General features: G+C 36.0%; 1 protein-coding gene across 8 annotated transcripts in view; it reads left to right on the forward strand.

The window, feature by feature from the left end:
- The window catches only part of LRBA (LPS responsive beige-like anchor protein), a 370,588-nt gene extending 346,803 nt beyond the window's left edge, over window positions 1–23,785 (forward strand). For 7 of the 8 annotated variants that reach the window (XM_031588887.2, XM_090138536.1, XM_031588890.2 and 4 more), the window contains 4 exons: window positions 8,006–8,107; window positions 8,773–8,987; window positions 15,053–15,204; window positions 17,387–23,785. In XM_031588887.2, the coding sequence (XP_031444747.2) occupies window positions 8,006–8,107; window positions 8,773–8,987; window positions 15,053–15,204; window positions 17,387–17,477 (560 nt within the window). In that variant the 3' untranslated portion in view covers window positions 17,478–23,785. The remainder of the gene's footprint in view (window positions 1–8,005; window positions 8,108–8,772; window positions 8,988–15,052; window positions 15,205–17,386) is intronic. The other variant, XM_090138537.1, reaches the window with a different exon arrangement.
- Window positions 23,786–24,308: the final 523 nt, after the last annotated feature.

A 24,308-nucleotide genomic window follows, 5' to 3' on the forward strand; every position in this document is an offset into this window, starting at 1 on the left:
TTTTGAGTTGTGTATGTTGTAGTATTGTGTGTGTCCTTTATAAAAAGCCAGTAAATAATTCAGTAATATTTTAATACTGTTTAACTGCAGAATAACAAATATTCTTTGTTTCTCAAAAATGGATGGACAGAGTAGCACAACATTGTATGTAAAGCAAGAATCCTGTAGCACCATCTGCTGGCTTTGAGTTGAAAGGTGCGTTTGAGACTGATTCTCTCCAAACCTCTGCTTAGTAAAATATTTATCCTATATGTATTTTGACATACTTGGTTCAAAAATAATAATAATAAAATTAAATTAATTTCATTTTTAGTATAATTTTTCACCTTTTTATTAACATCGTAATGAGAAAATACTTGAATTATTGTTAATTTATTAACTGAAATAGGAATGTGTCAGGAGTGCTTTGTTAAGTGTGGCTGTAAAAAGAAAGGGAATAGTTCTAGTTTTTGTATGTGAACTTTAGCAAGTGCGGTGTTAAATTTTTCTGTTCTTCTAAGTCAAATTTAGTAAAATGTATTTTATAGAGAAGACCCACAAGGCGAAGAAGACTGTGCAAAGCATGTTTTTGAAAGGGTAACAACAACTAAATATCCTTGTACCTAGTATTTATTGTGTTATTCGATATTGTTTATGAAAGTTCCATGAAAGCATAGTGGACAGATGCTGCACTTGGACCTACTGTTCCCTGTAACTTCACAGGGCACCATTGTAGCCAGTGCAAGAAGCCCTGAGACTATCTGCATGAACCTAGAAAAGAGCCTTAAATTATATAGCTACAAAAGGTCACTGTCATTTCTTTCTTTAAACTGTTGATCTCAAAGAGATTGAGGCCTCATTCCTTCACATATTCTATAAATCATATATAATTGATGGTTCAAACCTCCAAATCTTTACTGGAAAAAGAGGTGAGTTAAAACAGTGGATGAATAGATCTGGGAATCTATAATAATGCTATATAAGCAATGTAATTGTGTATTTATATAATGCCAAGAAAGTAATTTTTCAGATTGATATGAGAGCAAGGTCTTCATTGAAAGTGACTTGCAGTTGTACTCTGTGATGGTTCAGAAGGCATTTTAACAGTTGTATGGATTTGGCACTTAAGAACATGTTTTGGCACTTAAGAATGTGTAATGTAAGTTTGTGCACTGTAAACATTTGTATTGGCTAGAAGTATTTCCTACAGCATGCACAGCATCTGTATTATCCTTGTTTTCAACTACCTAAGGGACAATGTGCTACAAGATTTGTCAATCAAGGTAATTGCAGATGTTATTATAGGACAAGTTCTGAGGCACAATTCAGGCACACGTGAAGACAGTGTGTACTGTGCAACTCAAAACAGAGAGAGTTTTGATGTTGCTTTTTTGGCAGTATCCAGCTTCAGGTGTCACTAGAACTATATACATGAAATTCTCCAGAAGGATAAGGATATTTAGTGCTTCATGATGTAATGCAGACCTTCATGTTCCAGGAAAAACAATGCTATATTTACAACTTGTAACTAATAGTTGATGTGGTAAAAGGAATTATATTCATATGGTAAATGAATACAACCTTAATGTGCACCATATGCATGGTGGTGGAGTGATGTACTAATATATCACATTTATTTACCTTGTTTGGTTGCTGGGAAAAATGACTATTCCATTCTAAGTGTGCACCAAATAAGACAAAGCAGAGTAACACAGAAGAAATAATAATTTATGGTCTAGACTATCATATTTTCGAATGTGTATGACCAGCTTAAATGTTTTAAAAAATTGTTTGGTCTGTACAGTAATTCTGACTTGTGTAGGAAATTAATTGGAAGCGTTTCTGGAATGAATGTCTGTTAACAGTAGCACCACACAGGCAAGGATTACTCCACTGAATGCAAGAATGCTGTATGTAATTAACATTACAGCCTGCTTCTTTGAAAAAGTATTTGTTTTGAAATATTTACTCTTAAAAGACAGCTAATTTATGTGTGCTCATGGACTGATGGCATACACTAAATATTCCTTGGTACATCAATATAAAAAGGTAGTAAGCATCCACGTGGTGAAATACACAAATGGTGCAGTGGTTTGAAATAAACCTTACAAAAGCAATGAAGCAATATGTTTTTATTTTTTCAAACCAAAATAAATTATTTTAATGTCTTTGAATGGTGAAAATTAATTGAGCTGAATTCTCATAAAACCTCACATCTCAGATAATTTTCGTATCAAACTGTGAAATACTATATAAGTTTCAAACTATTAGTCAATTTGAATGTATTATAAAATATCTTTTATCCTACGTCTATTCTATGGGAGGCATTGTTTTGGTGTGAAATACCTGCTAATAGTTTTTTGCCTTATCTGTTGACATCATACTTTATTTCATTATTATTATTGTTATTATTTGGACTTGCTAGTGGAGAAGTTATAAATGTAAAGCACAGGAGAGAAATGTGAAGAAATAACATTTCTTTTAGGATAAGCAGGAAAAGCTCCTTCATAAAGCTGTTTTAGAGCATTTTCAAACAAAAATGACAGTGCTTTAAAACTTCAAAGCTGATATTTAAGTAGCAGTTTATGAAGTTGGGATGGTGCAAATATTAAAATATTAGTGTAGACTGACCCTGAATATTCACCTGCAGATATTTTCACAGGGCTTCAAAAAGGTCTGTGTGCAATGGGAGGGGCGCTGCTGAATGACTTCCAGCTCTTCCAGCAGATGAATCCTTAGGAAGAGTGAACTGGTTCCAGAAAGATTTGCTTTGCACACAGTGTAGGAATTGAGAGGCTAGGGATTATTGACTTTTTGAAATCTGAATTGGAATACTCAGTTGAAGACCTATTAAATATGTTTCTTTGTTGTGGTTATTTTGGAAACAGAGTAAACCTGCACTTTTGTCAGAGTGTGTATAGAGGATTCTCTTATTAGTACTGAATAAGTATTAATCACTTGTTGCTCGATGTGACAAATTGTACAATGAGCCTTCTTTGTGTTTTATTCACTGAAATTAATTCTACAAGGTAAATTTAATGTTTTCCACTTCACTAAGCAACACTATAGCATAGGGTTTATTCTGTTTATGCTTTTTGACTCAGTTTCGGAAAGAACAGTATGTTTTTGAAAAACACTGATCTTTTTCTCAGATAACATATGGTTGAAGTGTGTGTTTGTTTGTTTCAAGAACAAATTTGCATTGAGGCATGAGGTTGTACTTCTTGTTTTAAGAAGTTTGAACAGGTGGGAAATAGTTTGAGAAAAAACATTGAAGAAATGAGAGGAAATGCTGACGGAATGTCATGCAAGGAACAAGATGACAATAAAGCTCTTGCATAATATGAAAAAAATGCATACATAAAAATCCAAATTTCAAAAGAAAGATTATTCACAGTGAAGTTTTAGGAATACTCAAGTAATATTCTGTGATAACACTTCAGTAGTATCTCACATCTATCAAAGAACTAGCCTTTCTGTGGCAGTGAAATGATTTTTAACCAGTTGTCTGCTATGTAAATGTTTACTGTGTGGAGTCTATAAATAATGCTAATATAGAGAGTTTATATAATAATTGAGAGTCATCAATGATGTAATTAAACTCTGAAGCTTGCTATACAGTCAACACAGAAGTTTAGCAGCAAAGCAGTTTTCTTTGTTTCCTTACATTTTGCTTGAAAGCACTTGTGTCCAAATTTTATCTGTTCTGTAAGTACATTTGTACTTTCAGATGTAATTTAAACCTTTTATTTCCTTGATTCAAAAAATGCAATCTTTATAAAATGCTTTTTGAAGATTTTTCTTGCATAGGTAATTGGGTTTGGGTGATTTTTCCTTCCGAGATAGTATTCAGAAATTTATTTTAGCAAGAAGCAGGTAAAAATGTAGTTTGGTTAACTGATGCTTCATTTAATTAAGATTTTATATTGACATAAAATCACTTAATTAATTTGCCGTTTAAAAGTACCCTACAACCTCTACAATCATGGAATTATAATTTAAAAATTACACCAGTTTGGCTGTCAGTGACTTCTAATTAACTGTCTTCTCAGCATTAAACATAAAAGGGAATGTAATCAAATATTTTACATTTTATTCTAAAATATTATCTCACCCAGAAAGAGTATCTTGTATTTTGTAATAAGTTTTTCACTTAAATATGATGTTTGGGGTTTGTTTGTTTGTTTGTTTTTTAAAGGAGAAATTTTTCTTTGCATGTTTTCCTATATTTGGCTCAGCTTTTATGACTTGATACTGAAAACATAGAAAGTGGTCTTTGTGCTGATGGATATAAAATGATTGTTTTCTTATGTAACATCACCAAAAACTGAAAAAACAGTGGAGAGAGATTCAGCAACACAAACCAATTACTTGTCACTCGGCAAAGCCTCTCTGGATGTCATTAAACAGCAGAAAGCTTTGACTTCGCCATAATCCTCTTGCAAACACAGGTTGCAAACACCTAACATTTATTCAATAAAATGTCACCATTAGCTGGCGTGATATCATGTCTGTTCTTTTATCTTCTGAAGCTTATGTTTTATGATTTAAAATATACTTCAGTCACCTAAGGAAGGAGTGGTATTTCATGTTATTTTCTGTGGCAAAGCAGCTCTGCAAAAATTGTTTATTGAAATGTGCGACAACCCTTTTGAAATGATTCGAATGGTTACTGTATTCTGTCCATTACTGGGAAATAAGTCCATGTATACTTCCTGTGGCTTAAAATAAATTACTGATGACGTTTGTCACAATGTGAATGTGGCATTAAGATTCTTGCAGCATTCAACTGCAAGTAGCGAGCCAGGAATGGTATAGATTAGGGATATTATAATATACTATGCTGAGAAAAGCACATCTGTACAACTGTTGTGTCTTGGATATTAGTGCTAGGATTTGAACTATCTTTAATCTCATTTGACTTGTTCATCTTCCTTAAGGATCTCCATAAAGATGCACTGAGTATTCTTTTCAGTCCTTAGTTAGGGTTTGCATCAGTGGTCGTAAACCTGCTTAACAGACAAAGACTCTTTTCCCTTTGAAGTCACTTCCCCAGCTTTTCAAAAGGTCTGCAAGCCTGTTCCCCTAAAACAATTTGGAAAAGTTTGAAGTGGTGCCCCTTAAACCAGCAACAAAATAAAATTTTCTCTTCGCATTATTGAAAACCATGACAATCTTCTGAAGCAGTAACAGTTTAAAAGCTTTTAAAGAAATCTGTTCTGCTCTACGACCAGCTTTTAAGTTGACCCCATTATTTGGAAAATCAGAGGCTTGGAAACCCCTGAATGCTTGACATTCTTATCAAAGGACTCAGCCTGACTTTTCACAGGACTCCTGGTTTACAGTATTTATTCAAGTCCTAATTTATTTAAAGATACTTTTGCAATTTCTTGTATTTCCTCTTTTTTTTTTTTTTTCCTTGCAGTAGATTATTTCTTAAATGTAATTTAGTAAACTGCTGATGTCACCTATGAAATGCCACCTATGGATTTGTACTCTTTTATGTTTGAAGCTAAGTCCAAATTCTAAAAGGACTGTCAGTATTACATAATTGGTCTTTTCTGTGGGTTGTGATAAATAAATATGCCCAATTTCTACTTTAAAAAAAAAAAAAATCTCTTATGTTTTTTGCTCATATTACTTACAGCCTGGTATAGTAATGTAGTTGTTATAAGCAAAAATTATACTGTGAGGATTTTGTTCGTCTGCGACTCCTAATACTCCATTCAGACTTTGCTTCTAATAAGTCCTTCAAATTCCAACATGTTATTTTCATTATCTCCACTACTGTGTTGCATGTTCTCTGATTTCAGAACTTTTAAAATCAGAGATTTTAATTAATATACGTAACATATAATTAGACTAATTCCTTGTTGATCTGTGCAAAATATTTGTTAAATGTAATTTCTGAATATCAAGTGAAGTAAAAAGCCGGAACTTTAAAGCTTCCCTCGTGCAGGTGGTTCACTTAAAAGAAACAAAACTAACAAAGCTTTACATGCATAAAGCTTCCTACTGCCTTATAGCTTAGGGTCAATGGGGAGAAGTAATTGGATCAAAAAGATTGAATTGTTACTACAATGACTACTGTTACATTTTCTTCTAAACTGGTGTAAATTTGTGGATTACCTACACGATGTTCTTTTATGAACCTCCTGAGGTGCCTGTCACATGTCTAGGTGAGGAAAGTTCAATAGAGCAAACTTTCTCTACAAGTTTTGTGAGTTTTTGTCATCAGTCACATGAGAAATACGTAAAGGTCATTAAGTCTGCCCTTATGCTTCTAGTTTTTGGGAGTTTTTCCTTTGCTTCTAAACTCTGCTGGCTTTGAGTGTGTTTTGCAAAATACTGTATGTAGCAGAATCAACAGTTTTTAGTAATTATTTATTAAGAGATTAGGGATAGATTTTAAATGCTGATAACACATTTCGGTGTGTGTGTGTGCAAGCACATATATATATTTATTGTGTATGTATGTATCTAAGGAAAAATAGATTTATTTACTTTTCCAAACTTTGTGTTATTGATATAAATTTTAAAAGCAACTGGAGAATAAATATGATTTTGAAATGTTAAACTCCTTGAATTGGTACTTGGTTGTAGATTATGACCTTTTTGAAAAAGCCATTTGAATATGGCAGATGCTTGGATGCTCTGGGGATTGTTGCAAATGGCCTGACTAATGATGTAAACTGCTGAGAATAAGCCTAGCCTCTGTGTATGCACCCACAGATCTGTGCTGCTTCTCTTTGTATGCAAGCAGGGTCTTGATAGCTATTTGTTTAATTCTGATAAGACAAAGAACTGCTATTAAGTCTCTATATGGACTAACTAATGATATTGTGATCTTTTTATCTTTTAAAAAGTTACAGCCTCAATTATGATTTGAATGATGCCAAATGAAGTGGTTTGGCCCTATTACTACTCAGCCTTTGCAAATCTATCACCTGTTTTTGAAATGTAAAAAAAAAAAAGTTTTATTTTACTACTGCCTGTCTTCCTAATTAGCATCTCACAGAAGTTATAATTTATTGTGAAGCAGTTCCTGCAGTTTTAAAACTAGACTAATCCTTTTTGAAACAAACTGGTAATGTTTCCAAAGAGACATACTTTAGAGTTCAAATGTTTCATAAGATGCTATGAATGAAACGATTATATGGTAATACAGAAATAACATAATGCTTTCAATGAAATGTAGCAGTCTAAAAGAAGGTGATCTGCTTTCACTTGTGGGTGAAAGTATAAAACTATTTAAAGTGCTTATTACATTTGGTTACCTCTTCTTTTGCCTTGTCCTGGAGAATACAATATTTTATTCATTCACATATGCCATTTATACTGTTTCTTTTTCTTCATGGTATCCATATATATTTGATTATACATAGAATCTCAGAAAAGAAGAAAGTTTTGTTTGCTTGTTCTTGTTGCAGGGGAAATCTCTAATAGGAAGAGCAGTAATAAATATTGGACCTGATGGTTTCGATTTTGCCAGTTCATTTGAAATTCATACTGATTGTTTTGCATGATCCACATCTTACATGGAACTCAAACATCAGGCTGAGGTTTCACCACTGTTTCTGGCTTAAAATAAATCCAGTCAGTGGATGTTTCACTTCTTCATGGAGCACTCGCTGTGTAGGTGTACCCTCTCACTAGCCATAGTGATTGCTTGAGTTTACCTATATTTGCTTTCAGAAGAGGTAGTAACTGAGTTAGGTCTCTTTCTCTACAATGAAGGTAAGGATGAAAAGGAGAGACGGAGACCAAAACACAAGTCTGTGTGCTCCAACATGTGCTAGTTTTGAACTATAAACATGGATGTGTGTTAAGTAAGGCTGAATTCCTGTACTATACTTCTGCTGTACTACATAGAGATGAGTACAAAACAAGCAATTGTAAGCAGTGCAATAGAAATGATTTGCAGGGAACATGAATTCCAAGAGCAAGAAAAATTTCAGTGATTGAAAGTGGTGATTTTGGAAACAGACTGTAACCACAGCTCGTTTTTATTGTTTTTCTACTGCAGGTGATTTTGCAACTCCTCGAGCCATTTTGACAGGACATGACTATGAGATCACCTGTGCTACCATTTGTGCTGAACTTGGCTTAGTAATAAGTGGTTCAAAAGGTAAGGAAGCTGTTGTCCATTTCTTTCTGTTCATAAAGCTATAGTCCTAATGCAAAAAGGAAAACAGTTTCAGGTGACAAATTTGATTAAGTTTATGGTGTTTTTATTTTTAACCTTGTTTTAGTTGCTACAGAATTTAAGTGAATTTAAAACCTCTTTTGTAAGCATATTAGAACTATAAGTTATTCAGACATATACAAGAGGCAACCACATCAGTTTTCCTTTTCTTGCATACTGATTATATTTATTTTTGTTTGCTTATTCAGTGTAATTGCATATAGCATACAGTTGGATCCAGCTCTTGACTGTCAGGATAGTGAAAAATGCATTATTGTAGTTGGCTTGCTTTTTGTTGTGGATAAAGAAAAACAAAATTTAGTTTCAACAGAAAGAGAGTGCACTGTCTTCTATGTTAGATGAAGCATTAAAATATGTATAAACAACCAAGAAAAATGTGTAGTAATTCTTCTCAATACTAAGTTCTTATTTTTTACTTTGAAATTTCTTAGAATTAGGATCTTTCTGCTTTAGTACTTACTAAAGATCTTACTTTGAGACACCTTTTCAGAGTAAGTTGGCTGTATGCTAATTACCATTCTTATTTTTTAGTACACAATGATTAAGTGAGCATGTGAATCAATATCTAAAGTTTTTATTTCTCACAGAAGGACCATGTCTCATACATTCTATGAATGGAGATTTGCTGAGGACGTTAGAAGGTCCTGAAACATTAGAAGGTCCTGAAAATTGCCTGAGACCAAAACTTATTCAAGCTTCAAGGGAAGGCCAATGTGTCATATATTATGAAAATGGCCTTTTTTGTGTATTCAGTGTGAATGGGAGACTTCAAGCCACTATGGAAACGAATGACAAGATCAAGGTAAGTGTATTCTTATGTGTGCAAAGAACTTTCAGTTCCAGTATAGCTGTCTATTTTGGAGTTGCACGGATCTTCTTCTATAGCCAGGCCATAAAATTATGTAGTATTACACCATAATAACGGCATTCATAGTTAAGGGGAGAAAACGCTCCTAATGCACTATTTTTATTTTAGGATATCTCTGTTCATATTATAAGAAATAACCTGTAGGCAATTTCTTAAATGGAAGAATACAAATACTTCTAATTGCTGGTCAACTGAAGTCAGACTATTTCTTTAGTTTTGAGTCTGAAGACAGGAGATTGTTGGACATGCTATTTTCAATGTTGGCTTTCCTTTTTTTTTGACATCTCTGTCTACATTCCTTCATCTTAGTTTGAGAGAGTGTACTGTGCTGACATGCAGGAAATTTATAGACATATGTCTGTATTTCAGCTCTTTAGCCCTTAAAAAGTGTCTCTGACATTTGCTGACTAGACAGGTAGGTTCAAGACATGGAACAAGTCCAAAACTATGCAGGGGGTATTTTAGGCTTACGGAGTTGTGGACATTATTTGCTAATACAAAATGTAGGTCTTTTGACAGTTCCTGTGACATAGTGCCTATGAAGCAGAGCAGAACCTGGCAGCTGTCCTGCAGTGAAGCAGAAGTATCAAAAGAGTATTTTACTTATTCACACTTTTTTTCCTTGAATGAGAACAAAATCATATGAAAAGGAAGAGAATGAAAGGAAATGAAAAAGAAAAGAAAATGGATAAGCATTTTCAAATCTAGTAAAAATGTATCAAAGACATGAAGGAGGGCCACATTGCAGGGTCAGCATTCTGGCTACCTGAATTATCTGAAATTATTGTTTGTGTGCCAGTAGTTGTGATCCTGAGGGGCAGAGTCAGTCGGAGAATGGTTGAAGTGGAAAGGGCCCACCAGGTCCATCAGGCTCAGACCCGGCTCCAGCAGAGCAACCCAGAGCAGCTGCCCAGGCCCATGTCCATGTGGCTTTGGGAGATCTCCAGAGAGGAGATTCCTCAGCCAAAGAAAACTTTTGTTCGTGTAGCACTACTGTGCCTCCAAGCTAGTTTACCAAATCTGATGGAATTTGGCCCAGTATTGCCCTCACAAAGGTTCCTCCTCCTTTATTCATATTAGTTGTTTCAGGAAGAAAAAGCTTCTTGTATTGTATTACACTTAAAACCTTCTAAAATTCTGTTGTATACTGTATTCAGTTAATCCAACAACCCTGTGTTTTCAAAATGTCAGGTAGAGTGGTGCTGGTATAAGTAGAAATAAATCTCTGCGTAGGTTTCTTTTCCACAGTGAGAGACCTGCAGTGAGTGAGGGGGTGTACAATTTTTGAATGCTGTGGCAGCCACAAGTGCAGATGCAAGGCTAGGGAAATGAAGTAGGAATGTGTGTATTTCTGCTCCAGGCCATTTCTCCAAATTTATGTCAATTCTTGCTTCAATTTTTAATCTTTATTCCTTTCTCTGCAATTGCGCCTTTGGCTGTTCTTGTACAAGCGCTTTTGATATTGTAAGCCTACTCTTCACCTTAGTTTTTCCATAAAGCAAGTACATATCACAGTGTTTTCTCTTTTTACAATGGTAACGTTGATAATCTGCCATTTTCAGTTGTGATTATGTTGTCAGTCAGGGAAGGAAATCTGTAAAATATCTCAGAATCCCTTGCTGCCTAAAACAATTTCTGTAGTGTTTCAGTCAGTACCCACAGCTTTGGGAATGTTGCTGGAGGCAATGGAAGTTCTGCTCTCTGTTGGTCAGAGTTACATATGTACAGTGGGTTGTTTTTGTTTTGTTTTGTTTTCTCTCTCTCCCAGTGGTCCCACTTGGGCTTTATACTCAAACAATCTAAAGCCTTTTTTTCCCAATGCTTCTGCGCTATATCATGCTAGAAGGCAAGTGGCAACAGCATAATTAAAGTAGGGGCATTTAAAATGAATAGTCCCTAGCCATGGGCTGCAATTAAACACTATTTTTTTTTTTTTTTTCTCAAAAAGGATAGAAAAGGGAAGGAAAAGGTCACAAGTGTTGAATCTGTAAAGTAAAATTCTTATTTATATCTGCTGTGTCATTATGGACTTGCATTTCAGAATGTTATTGACAAAATAGCAGTTTTCAATACAGATGTTGGAACAACATTCTAATTTTCTCATATTCCCGTGCCAGGAAACTGCTAGAAAAATTTCAGATGCTCTGGGGAAATTCAGTCTAATCAATGCCTTCCACCTGTTTTTGTTTTAAATACTGTATTGCTCAGTGGAGCTTAGGCATATCGCACTACATCTACCATGTAATGTTTAGATATCTTAATGAATAACTTAACTCTAAATAGTCTGCTTGTTCTGAGAGGTAAAGTTATTTTACCTTAAACAAAGGCTGTGTGCTGTTTCACCCAGAGGAACCAATTTATTTTCTTTTCCTGAGTCTGTTTTGAAATGTGGAAGTGCCCACAAGACTTGTGCTGCTGTATGCCAGTGCTGTCACTGTGTCAGCTCTGTCTTTTCACAAAGCACTGCCTTTCAGAAAATCTGAGATGTTAAAGGATTTGTGCAAAGTTTTGAGACTTTCCAAGGAAATATAAGTGAGAAATGCTGCTTTTAGAACATTGCTGAGATTGTGTGCTTTGGGGATTATTTGAGAGTCTGAACCTCATGTTGTGAGAGTGATTAGTTGCAGAGGCGTTTCAGTTTCATACCTAGCAGAACCCCAGTTAAACGGCACTAGGGAAAAGCAGAACAGTAAAATTGATTCATGCCTTCTTCTATGCCAGTTGGAGTACTTGGGAGTAAAAGCATCCTTTCGTTTGTTAAATCTTGAAGGGCATGCCATGAAACTGAAATGTTGACAGGGTGACCTTTTTCTTTCATTCATTCCTTCATTCATATATATACTGAGGCTGGCAAGTGGCTGAGATATTTATTAATAAACAATAAAAATAAATAATTCAACATCTTGTCTTCCTGACAAGCCAATGACTTAGTAAAATTGCATAGGTATTAGTAAAGGTTCAAAGCCTATACTTTATTTAATCAAAAGATCACAAGAAACCACTGCATTATACAGGTAGTGGAAGAGTTAAAGATTAATGGCTTTAATTTGCCTTTTAATATAGCATTTCTTCAGTAAAAGCCTCAAGTATAAAATTCAAGTGAACCATGACCAGAAGGTTAATGGATTTTCATCAGCTGAATTTTATAAGTGTAGCAAATAATTATTTGTCATGGTCTTCATTTCAGTTTGAAAATACCCTTAGGAGATTGCCATTGCTATAAAGAAAAACCCACTCTATATTGATTTTTCCTTCTAATGAATAATCTTTTCAATAATTGTGTGTGATATGCTAGATCTCATGATCATCTACTCAGTGCATACCAGTTCTAGGTAATTTTCACTGTCTTATCCCAAGTTTGTTTTCTACACCTTTCTCACTGAGTTGTTATGCTCTTGTTAGAGTGTCTCTAAATGAATTTTCAAGCTTCTTGGGGCCGTGCTTTGCACGCTTTTGTATGCTGGTAGAAATAATCACAGAAATAATTTATGGTAGGAACTTTTGTTTTTGTGGGAGAAGGTTCCACTTACTATTGAGTTCTCACCTGCATTAGCAATCAGTTTTTTCATAGGTAGATACGGTTAAATAAAAACCATATTCTGTTTTACTGTTTCCAAGTGTGTGTGTATGTGTTGTCACTTTAATCCAAAACACAGATGCAATAGGTTTATCATCCATTCATTTCAGTGTTTTCCCCGTGTTTTGTTGACAGTGTGTGTTGCTATTTCAATTACATTCACCTTAAAGTTATTGTGTGGAATAACATCTTAGCAGTGTGATTCATTATGATTAGTTGGGAGTTGTTGCAGTGAACACTCAAAACTGATGATATAAAGTCACCTAGAGAAACTCTATCTTAGTCTAAGTGTTGTACATCGTGTAATTCTTAAAGGACGTTTTCAGCAACATAGTAATAGAGCACAGCAGTACCAAAAACACAGATAGGCACTGTGTCTGACTTAAGTTATTGCTGTTCATGAAGCAGTATCTTGCATTGACTGTTTATTATCGTTTCTAAGCTTGTCAGCAGTCTGTGTAAACACTTCAATGTTGCATGAACTTTTTTGTGATTTAATTTCTCCCATGTTTGTAGTATGGGCATTATATATCCTGTATATTAAAAACGCCAATAACTTCCTCTTCCTGAGGAATTAAAAATCACAGTCTAAGCTTTGCATTATGAAAAAGGTTGCAGCAGCAGAGGTTGCAGAGACCAAAGTACTTATTTCAGCATAGAGGGATGTGTTTTGAAGACCCTGACTTCAGTTCTTTCTCTGTTTCCTACGTTTGAACTTCTGAGCTGGAATTTTGCTTGTGCCATCTTCAGGCATTTTGTTGCATTCTACTGACAGTGGTTCAGTTCATGTTGACCAATTTGTAGTATGTTTTTATGCAGATAGGTTTGTTTAGAATTTCAAAGCTTATGTTGTTCTGTTGAAAAGTTTTGTGGCTCTCTGCCTTGTATCAGAGAAGTTGAAATTTATCCAGGATTAGTTCTGGTGTGAAGGACTTGTGTTTTTTTGAAAAGCTGCCCAATCATGGGCAATTCACACATCTTTGAAAAGTCTCAGGAGGTAATGCGTAACATATGCATTTGGTACTAAACACATGCAGATCAGCAATCCACGAGATGCAAATTTTTCCCTGCGACTATCAACCTTAACAGTAAGCTGCACAAAATTTCCATAATAAAAAATGAGGTGAAGTGAACCTGAATGAGGATATACAAGGGAGGGGAAGCAGAGAAGAAAGGAATCAAGGATAGAACTGAGGACAGAATGAAAAAGTGTTTGCAGGAACAGTATGAACAGAGAATTAGAGGTGAGAAAGTAGAAACTTGTCAGAAACTGACAGAAGGTAAGAAGTGGCAGAAAGGAGTGAATAGAAAATATGAATTGGAAGTTGGGGCAATGGAGTCAAGAAGTAGGTAGGGTCAGGTGTAATAGGGCTGAATTTAACATGGGCCTGGTCCATATTAATATGGACAGATACTAAGAGGAATGGACAGAGATGTACTTTTTGAAATTCCTGATCAGTGACTGTGGGTGCCAGGGAGCACAAGGTGAAGGGGAACGTAGAGTTACCAGCAGGTAGCCCACAGTACTGAGGTAGATGGATCATAATCTGCCTGACCTCATAGGATGTGTTTTATTTTAATAGAAATTCAAGATAATCCTTTTAATATTTTTGGTTTAAACTGGCAAAATCCCTTTTGAAGCAATATTTGTCATGCTTCGCAGTCATCTTGATATCAGGTAGTATTGTGGTACAGTGGTCACATAAGTGAGGAAAGTTATTTTCCCTTCAGGTATTCATTATTCATCACTGTTCTTCCAGTAGCATGTAAGAAACATTGAAGCAGATTGGAAACTTGTTTTAAAAAGTCTTAACTGTGCAAACTAACTATATCTGATCTTTTAGTATATGATCTGGATCCCAATCAGAGTTTTCAAATGTAGTTTTGCCATCAGTGCTTATGGTCCTAGCAAAATCGAAGCATAAACCAGTGAGTTTGTCATCATCAGGACAGATGGAGACACAGTCTGCATTATCAAGGGCAAATCATTATCCTCCTAATTCAAAGCAGGAATCTAACAATGCCAGTCAAAAATAATTCTTGTAATTTTTATACCATTTCAGTTCCCTCCATCATTCAGCCCTTTGCCAGTGAGAGCAGCATCTGCTTGGACTAGTCTTAAAGGCACTTGGGGGAACATCAGATACCCATGCTGCTGAATCTTGTACATCTAGTTAATTAGAAGAGTAAATTTCCTTAGCTGAGCTCATATTAAATCTTTGGAATATGGAATAAATCACAGGTACAGTAAAACTTAACTAGTGCTGTCTAGAATAATAACATCCTGTTTCCCAAAAGCTTGTTTTGGTATCAAATCTCCTTAGATTTTCAGCTGTCAATATGAAAGCTTTTACGAAAAGTAAGAGGAGGAAGAAAAGAAACTTAAATTTACCTAACAAATATCCATGTGATTTTCCCTTAGGCAATTCAGCTGAGTAGAGATGGACAGTATTTGCTTACGGGTGGAGACAATGGAGTTGTCATGATATGGCAGATGTGGGACCTGAAGAAGCTTTTTGCTTACCCGGGCTGTGACGCTGGAATCCGATCCATGGCCCTGTCATATGACCAAAGGTTAGAGCAAAGTCTGGTCTTTGCAAGAATGTCAGAGACTGCATTTTTACTGTGAAATTATGGTTTTTTTTGCTTCTCATTTTCTGTGTATCTCAAGTCCTGATGATTATATTGAAAATTCTGTACTTACATCAGTTTCTTTCTAGAGTGCCATATGTAGGGCAGGTAATCTCTTTGAGGATTTCAGCTCTTGCTGAAAGTGAAGAAGGATTCAAGAAAGGCAGACTTTATAAACAGGTTGGAGTATTGGCCTGTGCTTGTATGGTATGGGTCAGTTGACAGTGAAAGGTAACATATGTGCTTTTTATATTTCTTCTTGCACTTATTATACAAATGACATTCCTAATTCCAGATCTTCTTGTTAAAAAATAAAATAGTTAAAACAGTTGCACAGAAAGATTCCTACTACACATCCACAGTTTGGTAAAGTAAATACTAATTTTCATTTCCAGAAAAGTGATTTTACCTATATAAATCACGGCCCTCCTCAAAGAAGACGATCAAATTAGGTTTTAACTGTATTTTTACATTGCATTTGCCGATGCTGCTATACTTAAAAGCTGATATTTTTATTACAGAAGTACTCTTTGTTTATAGGATGTTTATAATTTCGTTTGTACACGTCTAGCTGATGAGTGAGATTTTTATTGTCTCTGGTTTGTTTGCTTACTGGAGTTTCTGTGTGCTTTTCAAGAAGCCTTGATCTACATCACTTAGGAATGTCTACATTGTGCAGTAAAGCATATAGATGACACTCTTAACCTTCCACTGAAGTGGAAGTCCATACTGAATGAAATATCCATAGTGAATGTTAGAACATTTTTTTTCCTGGACTGTATTTCTAACACACAATATAAAATGAACTCTGAAAAAACACAAGCCAGCAGAATCTGTGGAGTTCAGTTAAACATTCAACTTCTTCTTGTTAAGCAGAATTAGAAACTATAAGCAGTTCACCAAAAAAAAAAACAAAACCATTCCATTCAAAATGAAGTGCTGATAAGATAAAAGCATATCAAAAGCTTGACTTAGAGCTGTTGAATTTTAGACTCGTGAAAATGGTATACAGTTTTGCAGTTAAAGAATCTGTAAGCTGTAATTAAAATGGCATGGTATCATCATATTTGCGTGTCAGTAAACTGAAATTTAATGTGAGCATGTATAAATTTAACCCATTTATTTTGGGTTTGAAGACACAGAAACACAGAAGAAGGTTTAAATTCTTTGGTGTGCATGAGTGTAGAATGTATATGTTTCATAGGTGTAGAGTGTAAGAAAAGTTTTAATCTAATACATAAACAATCAAAAAGGTTCTATTGAAATGAAGTAGTGACATTATCAAAATGCAGGATTTTGATGATCTCATATTTCATCTTTGTTGTGAAGGAAAAATTACAGTTTTCATTCTGATATTTCCTTTTCATTCTGAGGATTTTTTTTTCCAAAACACCAGAGTTTTGTATGTCATCACACCCTTGACTTTCTTAACACTTAAATATGAAACAGTGGAAATGATCATACGGAAGCTCTTTTTATTGCCTGCTCTGTCAGAGTTGTGGCTTTTGAAATAGGTGCAGATAATCTCTAGTAGTAGAGTAATGTTTGTAATTTAGAAAGTATGAGTACTTCAATGGGGGAGTGATTTCAGGAACGTTCAAAACCTCCAGAGCCTTCAAATTGCTTTCAAACCTGAATACTTAAATGTCCAGCTGAAGGCCTGTGCCCGCATCCAGTTCCTTCATGGATTAAATGGGGAAGGCTAGGCTGAACAAAATGTGTTTCCCAGCCCTTCTCCACTTTGCTCCTTCACCACTACTTCATCCTACTCCCATACTCTCCAAAAAAGCAAACAAGCAAGCCAGACAATAACCTCAAGAGGCCTTGCAGGACAGTGGCATTGGTAAACAATCTGAATTGTGGCTTCAGGCCACTCGTGCAAACTGTTGCATGGTGGTTTGTACGCTCTGAGATCCATAAATCTTCTGTCAGTGCCTGTGCAGATGTCAGTGTTAGCTAAATTCAGTCTGCTGAAGTTCTTGGAAAGCCCAGCTTTTCTGCCTGGTAAGCCCCTTCCAGCTCCAGCTCCCTTCCTGTACCTGTCTTGGTGTACTCCGTTGGTGTGCTAACTCACACCTGATCACACGTTGCTTCACTGACTAACATGATGTTGTGCTTTCCTTAGGTGCATACTGACTGGGATGGCATCGGGGAGCATAGTGGTTTTCTACAATGACTTCAATCGTTGGCATCATGAATATCAAACCAGATATTGATCTTCGTGGAGACCACAGTTAGCACTGATGTGGGTGGCTGTTGTCAGAATGAGACTGACCATAGCACGCCTCCCTTGGTGTCCTGTCACAACATTGGTCCTTATAAATAGCTATATCCTATCTGAATGTAACTTAAATTTGCTGGGAGAAGCAACCTATTTTTTAAAGTTAATCGCTATTTTTGTAGACTTTGCTTGACTTTTTGGGGGAAGGGCAGTGAAACAGAAAAATGGCTGCTGGGTTCTGTAGTTAAAAATCTATATTTTTAGTCATAATGAGAAATCTATTTTGATCCCTGTATGTAAAAGAAACTTAAAATAAAGTCAGTTAAAACTTACACTCTAGCTGTGTCATGAAGAAACAGATTTTTCCAACTGAAGCTTTATCTATAACTTTGAAGAATATATGATTTTAACATAATGGAAATGAATTATGTTTGGGGAGTTTTAATCTGTACTATCTATACTATACTTTGTCTTGTACTTTTCCAAATGATTGTACTACATCAGCACTGACATTTCTGAAAATCAGTAGTAATATTTAAATTATGGTTAATGTAATGTTAAACTTTGCAAATGGTTTCCATCAATGTTAATATTCAGGCATGTTCCTAGGCCTAGACAATTAGTTCTTTTTTAGTTGTATGTTAACGTGCATTTAAGACAGCAACGGAGTTTGTGAATCCTTCCAGTTTTTACCTGGCATCTCCTTCAAAGCACACCAAAATGTAGATTGTTCCTCAAAATCAGGAAGGCTATTTGAAAGGCTTGAGCTCAAATCAGAAACCCGCAGAAATAGGGTTTATTTTGTGTGTGGTTTTTTTGGTTTTGTTTTTGTTTTTTTTTAAATAGGTGCATTTACCAAAGCACACTTCTGCTGTCTGACTGTGAAAGCACTAGAAAGGCAAATGTTTGCTGGTGCACAGCCTCTCTACAGCAGCAGAAGCACTAGACTTGCAGGTTGCTCTTCTTGTTTGTCCAGAACTGACCCCTGCAATACTGTAGCACACACCATGTTCCTTTTCTGTATATGGCAGGAACATCTTTTATATTTTGCTATCACCAAAACTAGTCAGGTCCTGTCCAATCTTGTGAAATTCTCTCTTTCTTTTAGGAAATGAAAAATAATTTATATTAAGGAACAATAAGTTATTTTGGTGTTGCACAAATCTACTTTTCTACAAGATTGCTGTGCAGAACTCTGTGAAAATATTTGTGAAAAGAACTGTTATTGTTTTGTAAGTCTGTATTGCATAAAAATATCTTATTTGTATGTTGTGATCTATCAGTTGAAATTTACATTCCCTATCTGTATTGATACCTACAGTTCTTGAGCTGCCTACTACAGCAGTTCCTGTTTTTCTAAGCATTTAACTACTATCTCTTTAAGTAAAGATTTGGAATGAGAAAATTCAGTTTGAGTGAAGAAATTAAATAAAATTGCATTTGTAATTGAGAGCTTCATTGGAATGTATTCTGTTCTTGTGGCTCATTGTTCACAAGAGAGAAAATAGGTGCTGTGGCTGACACATTTAAAAGTACTCCTGCTGTTTATGCAAAGGTGATTAAGTGTTCTGTGTTCTGCATTTTTAAACTGATATGGTTATAGTTGTATCAGTAAAGTTACTTTTATATGTTTTGTGTAGCAGGATGATCTAATTAAGCAAAGACTGTAGTTATGTAACATCTGTGGTAAGTACTGGTATCTATCAAACAGATTTGTTACAAAAAAAATTGTACTGCACGATTCCTTAAGTTCAGCAACTTTAATTACCTCTTTACCTGAAGATTTTGAGAGGAAACTGAAGTGCAATTTGAATTTTTCTCAAGTGAGTTTGCTATACCAAGTTGAAGCAAAAAAAGGAAGTGTTAAAATGTTCATGTGGCCAGATGTATTTTGTCAAGTGGAAATACTGAAAATGTTCTCTTTATAATCTCCTTCTGACTTAGAAAACATTTAGTTATTGATTGAAATCATATTCTGTGATCTTAGAGCCAAAATGTTTCATGGCAAGCTGGTTGGTAAGCATGGCAGCAAGCACCCATGTGAGCTTGGTTGTAGTAGAAAAGGCCCCATTGCTCATTAACTGCCTTTTCAAAGTGCAAAGGTAACTGCACCTGTGTCGGCTCTGGTGCCATCCTGAGCTGAATCCAGCTGGTGGGTGCAAATTGATAGCTGTGCCATGGCAGAAACTAATCCTCTGGGAAGCAGAATGTGTTCCTTTGCAGCATGAGATTTTGCACATCACAAGTGCTGTGGGTCTCCTGGAAATCTTCACTTTCATCTCCAGGAGCGAGGCTGAGAAGATCTTCCGTGTCTGGGCTGCTTGGCTGGAGGCAACAGTGAGCAGGAGAAGCCTCTCGTCCCATGGTAAGCACACACCTCAAGCACAGTGTTTGGTGGTGGGACTCCTATCTGGGATGTCAGCTCTGCTTGTGCAAGTCTGTGTCATGCTGGAGTGGTAAAAAGGGTTAATTTTGCAGCTAATCAGGTTGTCTCATCAGAGCAGCACCTGTGTCAGGTCCATGCCTGCACAAGGAGACATTAACAGGTGCCAGTCATCAACCTGCACTGGCTGTTATTTGCAGAACATTCTGGAAGAAGGAGTAGAGCAGAACTGCTCTTCTCCTTCCAGTTCTTTATTTTCTTAAAGCATAGAAGGAGCATTTATGAACGGAGCTTTTTTACCTGGCAGTCTGGGCCTCCTTTTGTTCTGGTGAGTTCAAATGTTTTTGTTTTTTTTTTTTTTTAACTGGGGCTTATGGCTGGTGTTCTGGAAAGCAGCACTTAATGTTGTTGGGAGTTAGGTTTGTGGGGAGCTCAAGTAGCTTGAAATCAGTTGTAGACTTGTGGAAATTGCTGATGTGAGTTGTACAGGATCTAATGAGAGATGATGTGCAAACTGAATTTCTGTTTCGAGATGTTTTAGAGATCCTTTCTTGCTGTGGTGCTGTTAATGTGTGTGGTCAGACTGGGCATTTTTAAGCAACAGTGGAGTCTCTTCAGTTGTTGCACAGAGAACAAAAGCAATAAAAACCTTATGTGCTTCATAGAGGGCTGGTAATGTGGAGCAAAAATAGTTTTTCTTTTCTTGGATTAGAAACATGAAATCCAAAACCAGGACTTGTGTGGGATATGAGTTTTATTCCAACTTCAGTGAAGATATAATTGCTATTTGATATGTTGAGTGAGAATAGGCTAGGTATGGTGTCTGTCTGGATTATAGCTTTTCTGCTTTACACCAAGTTTCATGTTAGTCAACGTGGGTGATAAGTGCTGCTGCTAGGGCACGTCTGTTTTGCTCCTACATTTACAATAGTTCAAAAAGAATAGAAGATGACTGCATTGTTTCTAAGAAGCTTACTGCATCCTAGCACAACAAAAGCAGAGCTGAGCCCTTCTGTGTGTGCTGCTCTAAACTATTGTGAGCTTTCCTGGATGGGGTTAGGATGGTTGTGTAGTCATGTGAGATTTCACAACTTTGTAGAAGTCATGGGGAATAACTCTCTTGTAAATGAATTGTGATGCTATTAGGAAGCATATTATTGAAATGCAGAGTGACTTGTATATTTAGCGAAATATGAAGTCAGACACAAACTCATATGTGAGCTGTGTCATGTACTCAACTAACTAGACATCTAGTTAAGTGCATTGGAGGTTGTGCTGTATGAACTGCATTGGAAAAAAAGGTATTGCTAGTTACAAAATGGTAAGAGTTTGATGTATGATCATTTCTATTTTCTTCAAGTTATACATTTTTCTTTGACTGTTACTTCATTCAGTATGCACTGTAAGTTCTGAGCTGCAAAACCATGAAATGCAACTAATACAGCTGAGTATGCCTGTGTATTTAGAACGTATTGTGCCCAGCAATATCTGTCCAGCAGTGGATTTACAGACTGTGGGTGTTTTTCTGCTTTTTATTGTGTTTATCATCCTATGTGCTGGCAATCTGTATTTGAGCAAGCCCTGCTAGCTGCAAAACCAAAATGTGACTGCTTTAAACAGCACATAGAACAATAAAGCTGGTGTCTTTTTAAGCAGAATATTTAAACTGTGTTTAAACGTTTGAGTGTTTAAGCACTCTAACCCTCTGGCAAATATAAATCTGGGGAGAAGGAAATAGTTGCTGGTGTGTTCTGGCAAGGCTTTGCTTCTCTGCAGTCTGCATTTTGCATGTGTCTCTTTTGTTGCCATTTCCAAATATGACAGAGGAATAAAAATCCAGTGTCATTTGGAAAGAAAGAAAATCAGAAGAACAGTTGAAGAAAAATTTGGTGGATGGTTGCATGGTAGCTTTCTTCTTCAGGCCCTGCCCCTGTATGTTTTTACAAAGCTAATTTAGTCTAACAATAATAATAAAAGATTATCTCACAAAGGATCACCTTCCTTCTGATGGAAGTGCTGGAAGGGCACTAAAAGGCACCCCTTTCCCCAAAGCAGTTGTGCAGGTGTAGACGTTAAGTCCTAACCCAGCAGTGTCCTAGGGCATTCACAAAGGGCACTGCCAAACTCTCTGCTGCCTGCATTGGTTTTCACTCTTCATTTGTGCACTTACTAATGTGCTTTCGATAGCTGAGTGTGACTTTTTGTCCTTTCTTTTGTTTGTTTTTAAAGGCCAGATAGATACCACAGTGAATAGAAGCAATCTGTCACTTCCCTAATTGTGCTTAACACTTGCATTAGATGTGGAAAGTGATGTCAGGAGGAGTGTTGGATTACCTTGCTCTGTTCAATCTTATAAAAAATCAGCTTCAGGATAGTTCTGTGCATTTCTCTTGCTTTCCGGTTGCCATTTGAATGTAGGTTGAAAGAAATGTGTGTAAATGTCAAGTACACTTCTCCATTTTTCAAACTGCAATAACCAAAGATAATTGATAAACAGAATGATATAATCTGTAGAGTTGGAAGGGACCTTTAAAGGCCATCTAGTCCAGCTCCCTGCAGTGAACAGGGACACCACAGCTAGATTGGGTTGCACAGAGCTCCATCCAGCCTGGCCTTGAATGTCTCCATGGATGGGCATGGCAACCTGTGCATCCCCAACCTCACTATAAAAAACTTTTTCCTTAAATCCAACCTAAATCTTCCCTCTGTTAGTTTGAAATATTTATATAAAAGCAGATAATTACTTCAGTATGTGTGCTTGGTTTATAATATTCTTGCTGCATAAACATAGTAGTTTATCCTGAGATGATCAGATCAACTTCTGTAAACAGGAATTTGAAACCTGCTTTGAGGAGGGTACAGACAGCATTATATCAAGTTCATGCTACCTGGCTAATGTTTTTTTATTTCAATTAGATAAAGGAAATAGTATCTACTCGAGGGTCCAAAAGCTGTGATCCCTGTTGAAATCACAGACAGCGTCTTGCTTCTGACTTCCAAGGGTGCTGGAGAATCTCCTTTGCTGTGCTCTGGAGCAGCACTAAGAGCTATAGCTCCAACAGCTCCAAGTACCTTGAATGTGCTTGCAACTCAGCAGCCATGCAGTTAGTAGCAAACAGTGCGTAACTCTGCATTCTTATAATCCTTTCCCTATGTTCCCGTTGGACCTTGCTTACCTCCCTCTTCTGGTGTATTGCTTCAGAATGTTGGATAGTAAGTTTACTTTTCTAATAATGCCACTTGGATAAGAGAAAGGAGAATATGCTATCACAAGGCTGGCCTACTGGAGAAGACAGATACTGTTTCACAGTGCAGGAGAGCCATCAGAACATCTTTTTCACTTGAGAATGGGAAAAGGAATTTTACTTTTCTTTATTTCCTACCTCTAAATAGATATTATTATTTCTTTTTATTGTAGAACTTCAGCGTATATAGGTAGTATCTGTAACAATGTCCAATCTGCCTCTTTGTTCTAGAGCTGCATTTTTTTCCTGCTCTTTTAAGGTGTTAAATTGTCAGCGTAACTTTTCTTATATATTTTCTTGTGTTCTGCAGAGATGGCATTGCCAACTTATGGTGGTTTGGGGTTGGTTTTTTTTTTCTTTTTTTTTTTTTCCTGCATATGTAAATGAAAGCTAAACATTAGTTCCTTTATTTTGCAACAACTTGTCATTGATAGTATTCTGCAGGAATAAACACTTCTGTATGTTTAACTGTTAAAGAGTAATCAAAGTACTTTTATAACAAATACAGAAATATTCATGGGATCCTCACAGGGAATATGCAGTTGTTAGAGGTGATACAGATCACTTGGTGTAAAGTTCTACTCTTGGAATTCTAATGAGCAGGAAAGAAAAAATGGGAATAAGGTGTCTTGTATTTATAATTACGTTTTTAAAAATAACTTTTATATATATATATATATATATATATATATATATATATTTAGAGAGAGAGAGAGAGAGAGAGAGAGAGACTTGAGAAAAAGATGCCCTAAAACGTGTTAATTTCAGTCATTGCTTTTTTCTTAGCTTCTTACGTATTTAGTGAAATAGGGGGGGAGAACTGTCTGCATTTAAAAGCAACAGATCTCTGCTTGCTAATGTAGTACAAGGTGAGACTTACTGACCTATGGAGATACTGTTAATGACTAGCTGTAAGCATGAGCTGATGCCATGTGATAGTAATGTCATAAAATATCTTCTACCTTAACATACTTAATGACAATGATTGTAATTAATTTTATAAGTCAAGAATAGGGGTAATAATAAGGGTAAATTTTGACAGCAACCACAGTGAATTTAGCGTTATGTTTATTTACAGTTGGGGTGGACTCAGTTCTGTTAAGGAAAGATTGCGGATGTAGAACTTGTGAACTTGATCTGGAAAATGAACTATTAATCACACGCCAAGGAGCTAAAAATAGGGGTGTTCTAAAAGGAC

The sequence above is a fragment of the Phasianus colchicus genome, chromosome 4 (assembly GCF_987193195.1).
Source record: "Phasianus colchicus chromosome 4, bPhaCol1.hap1.1, whole genome shotgun sequence".
In the NCBI taxonomy this organism is placed as follows: domain Eukaryota; kingdom Metazoa; phylum Chordata; class Aves; order Galliformes; family Phasianidae; genus Phasianus; species Phasianus colchicus.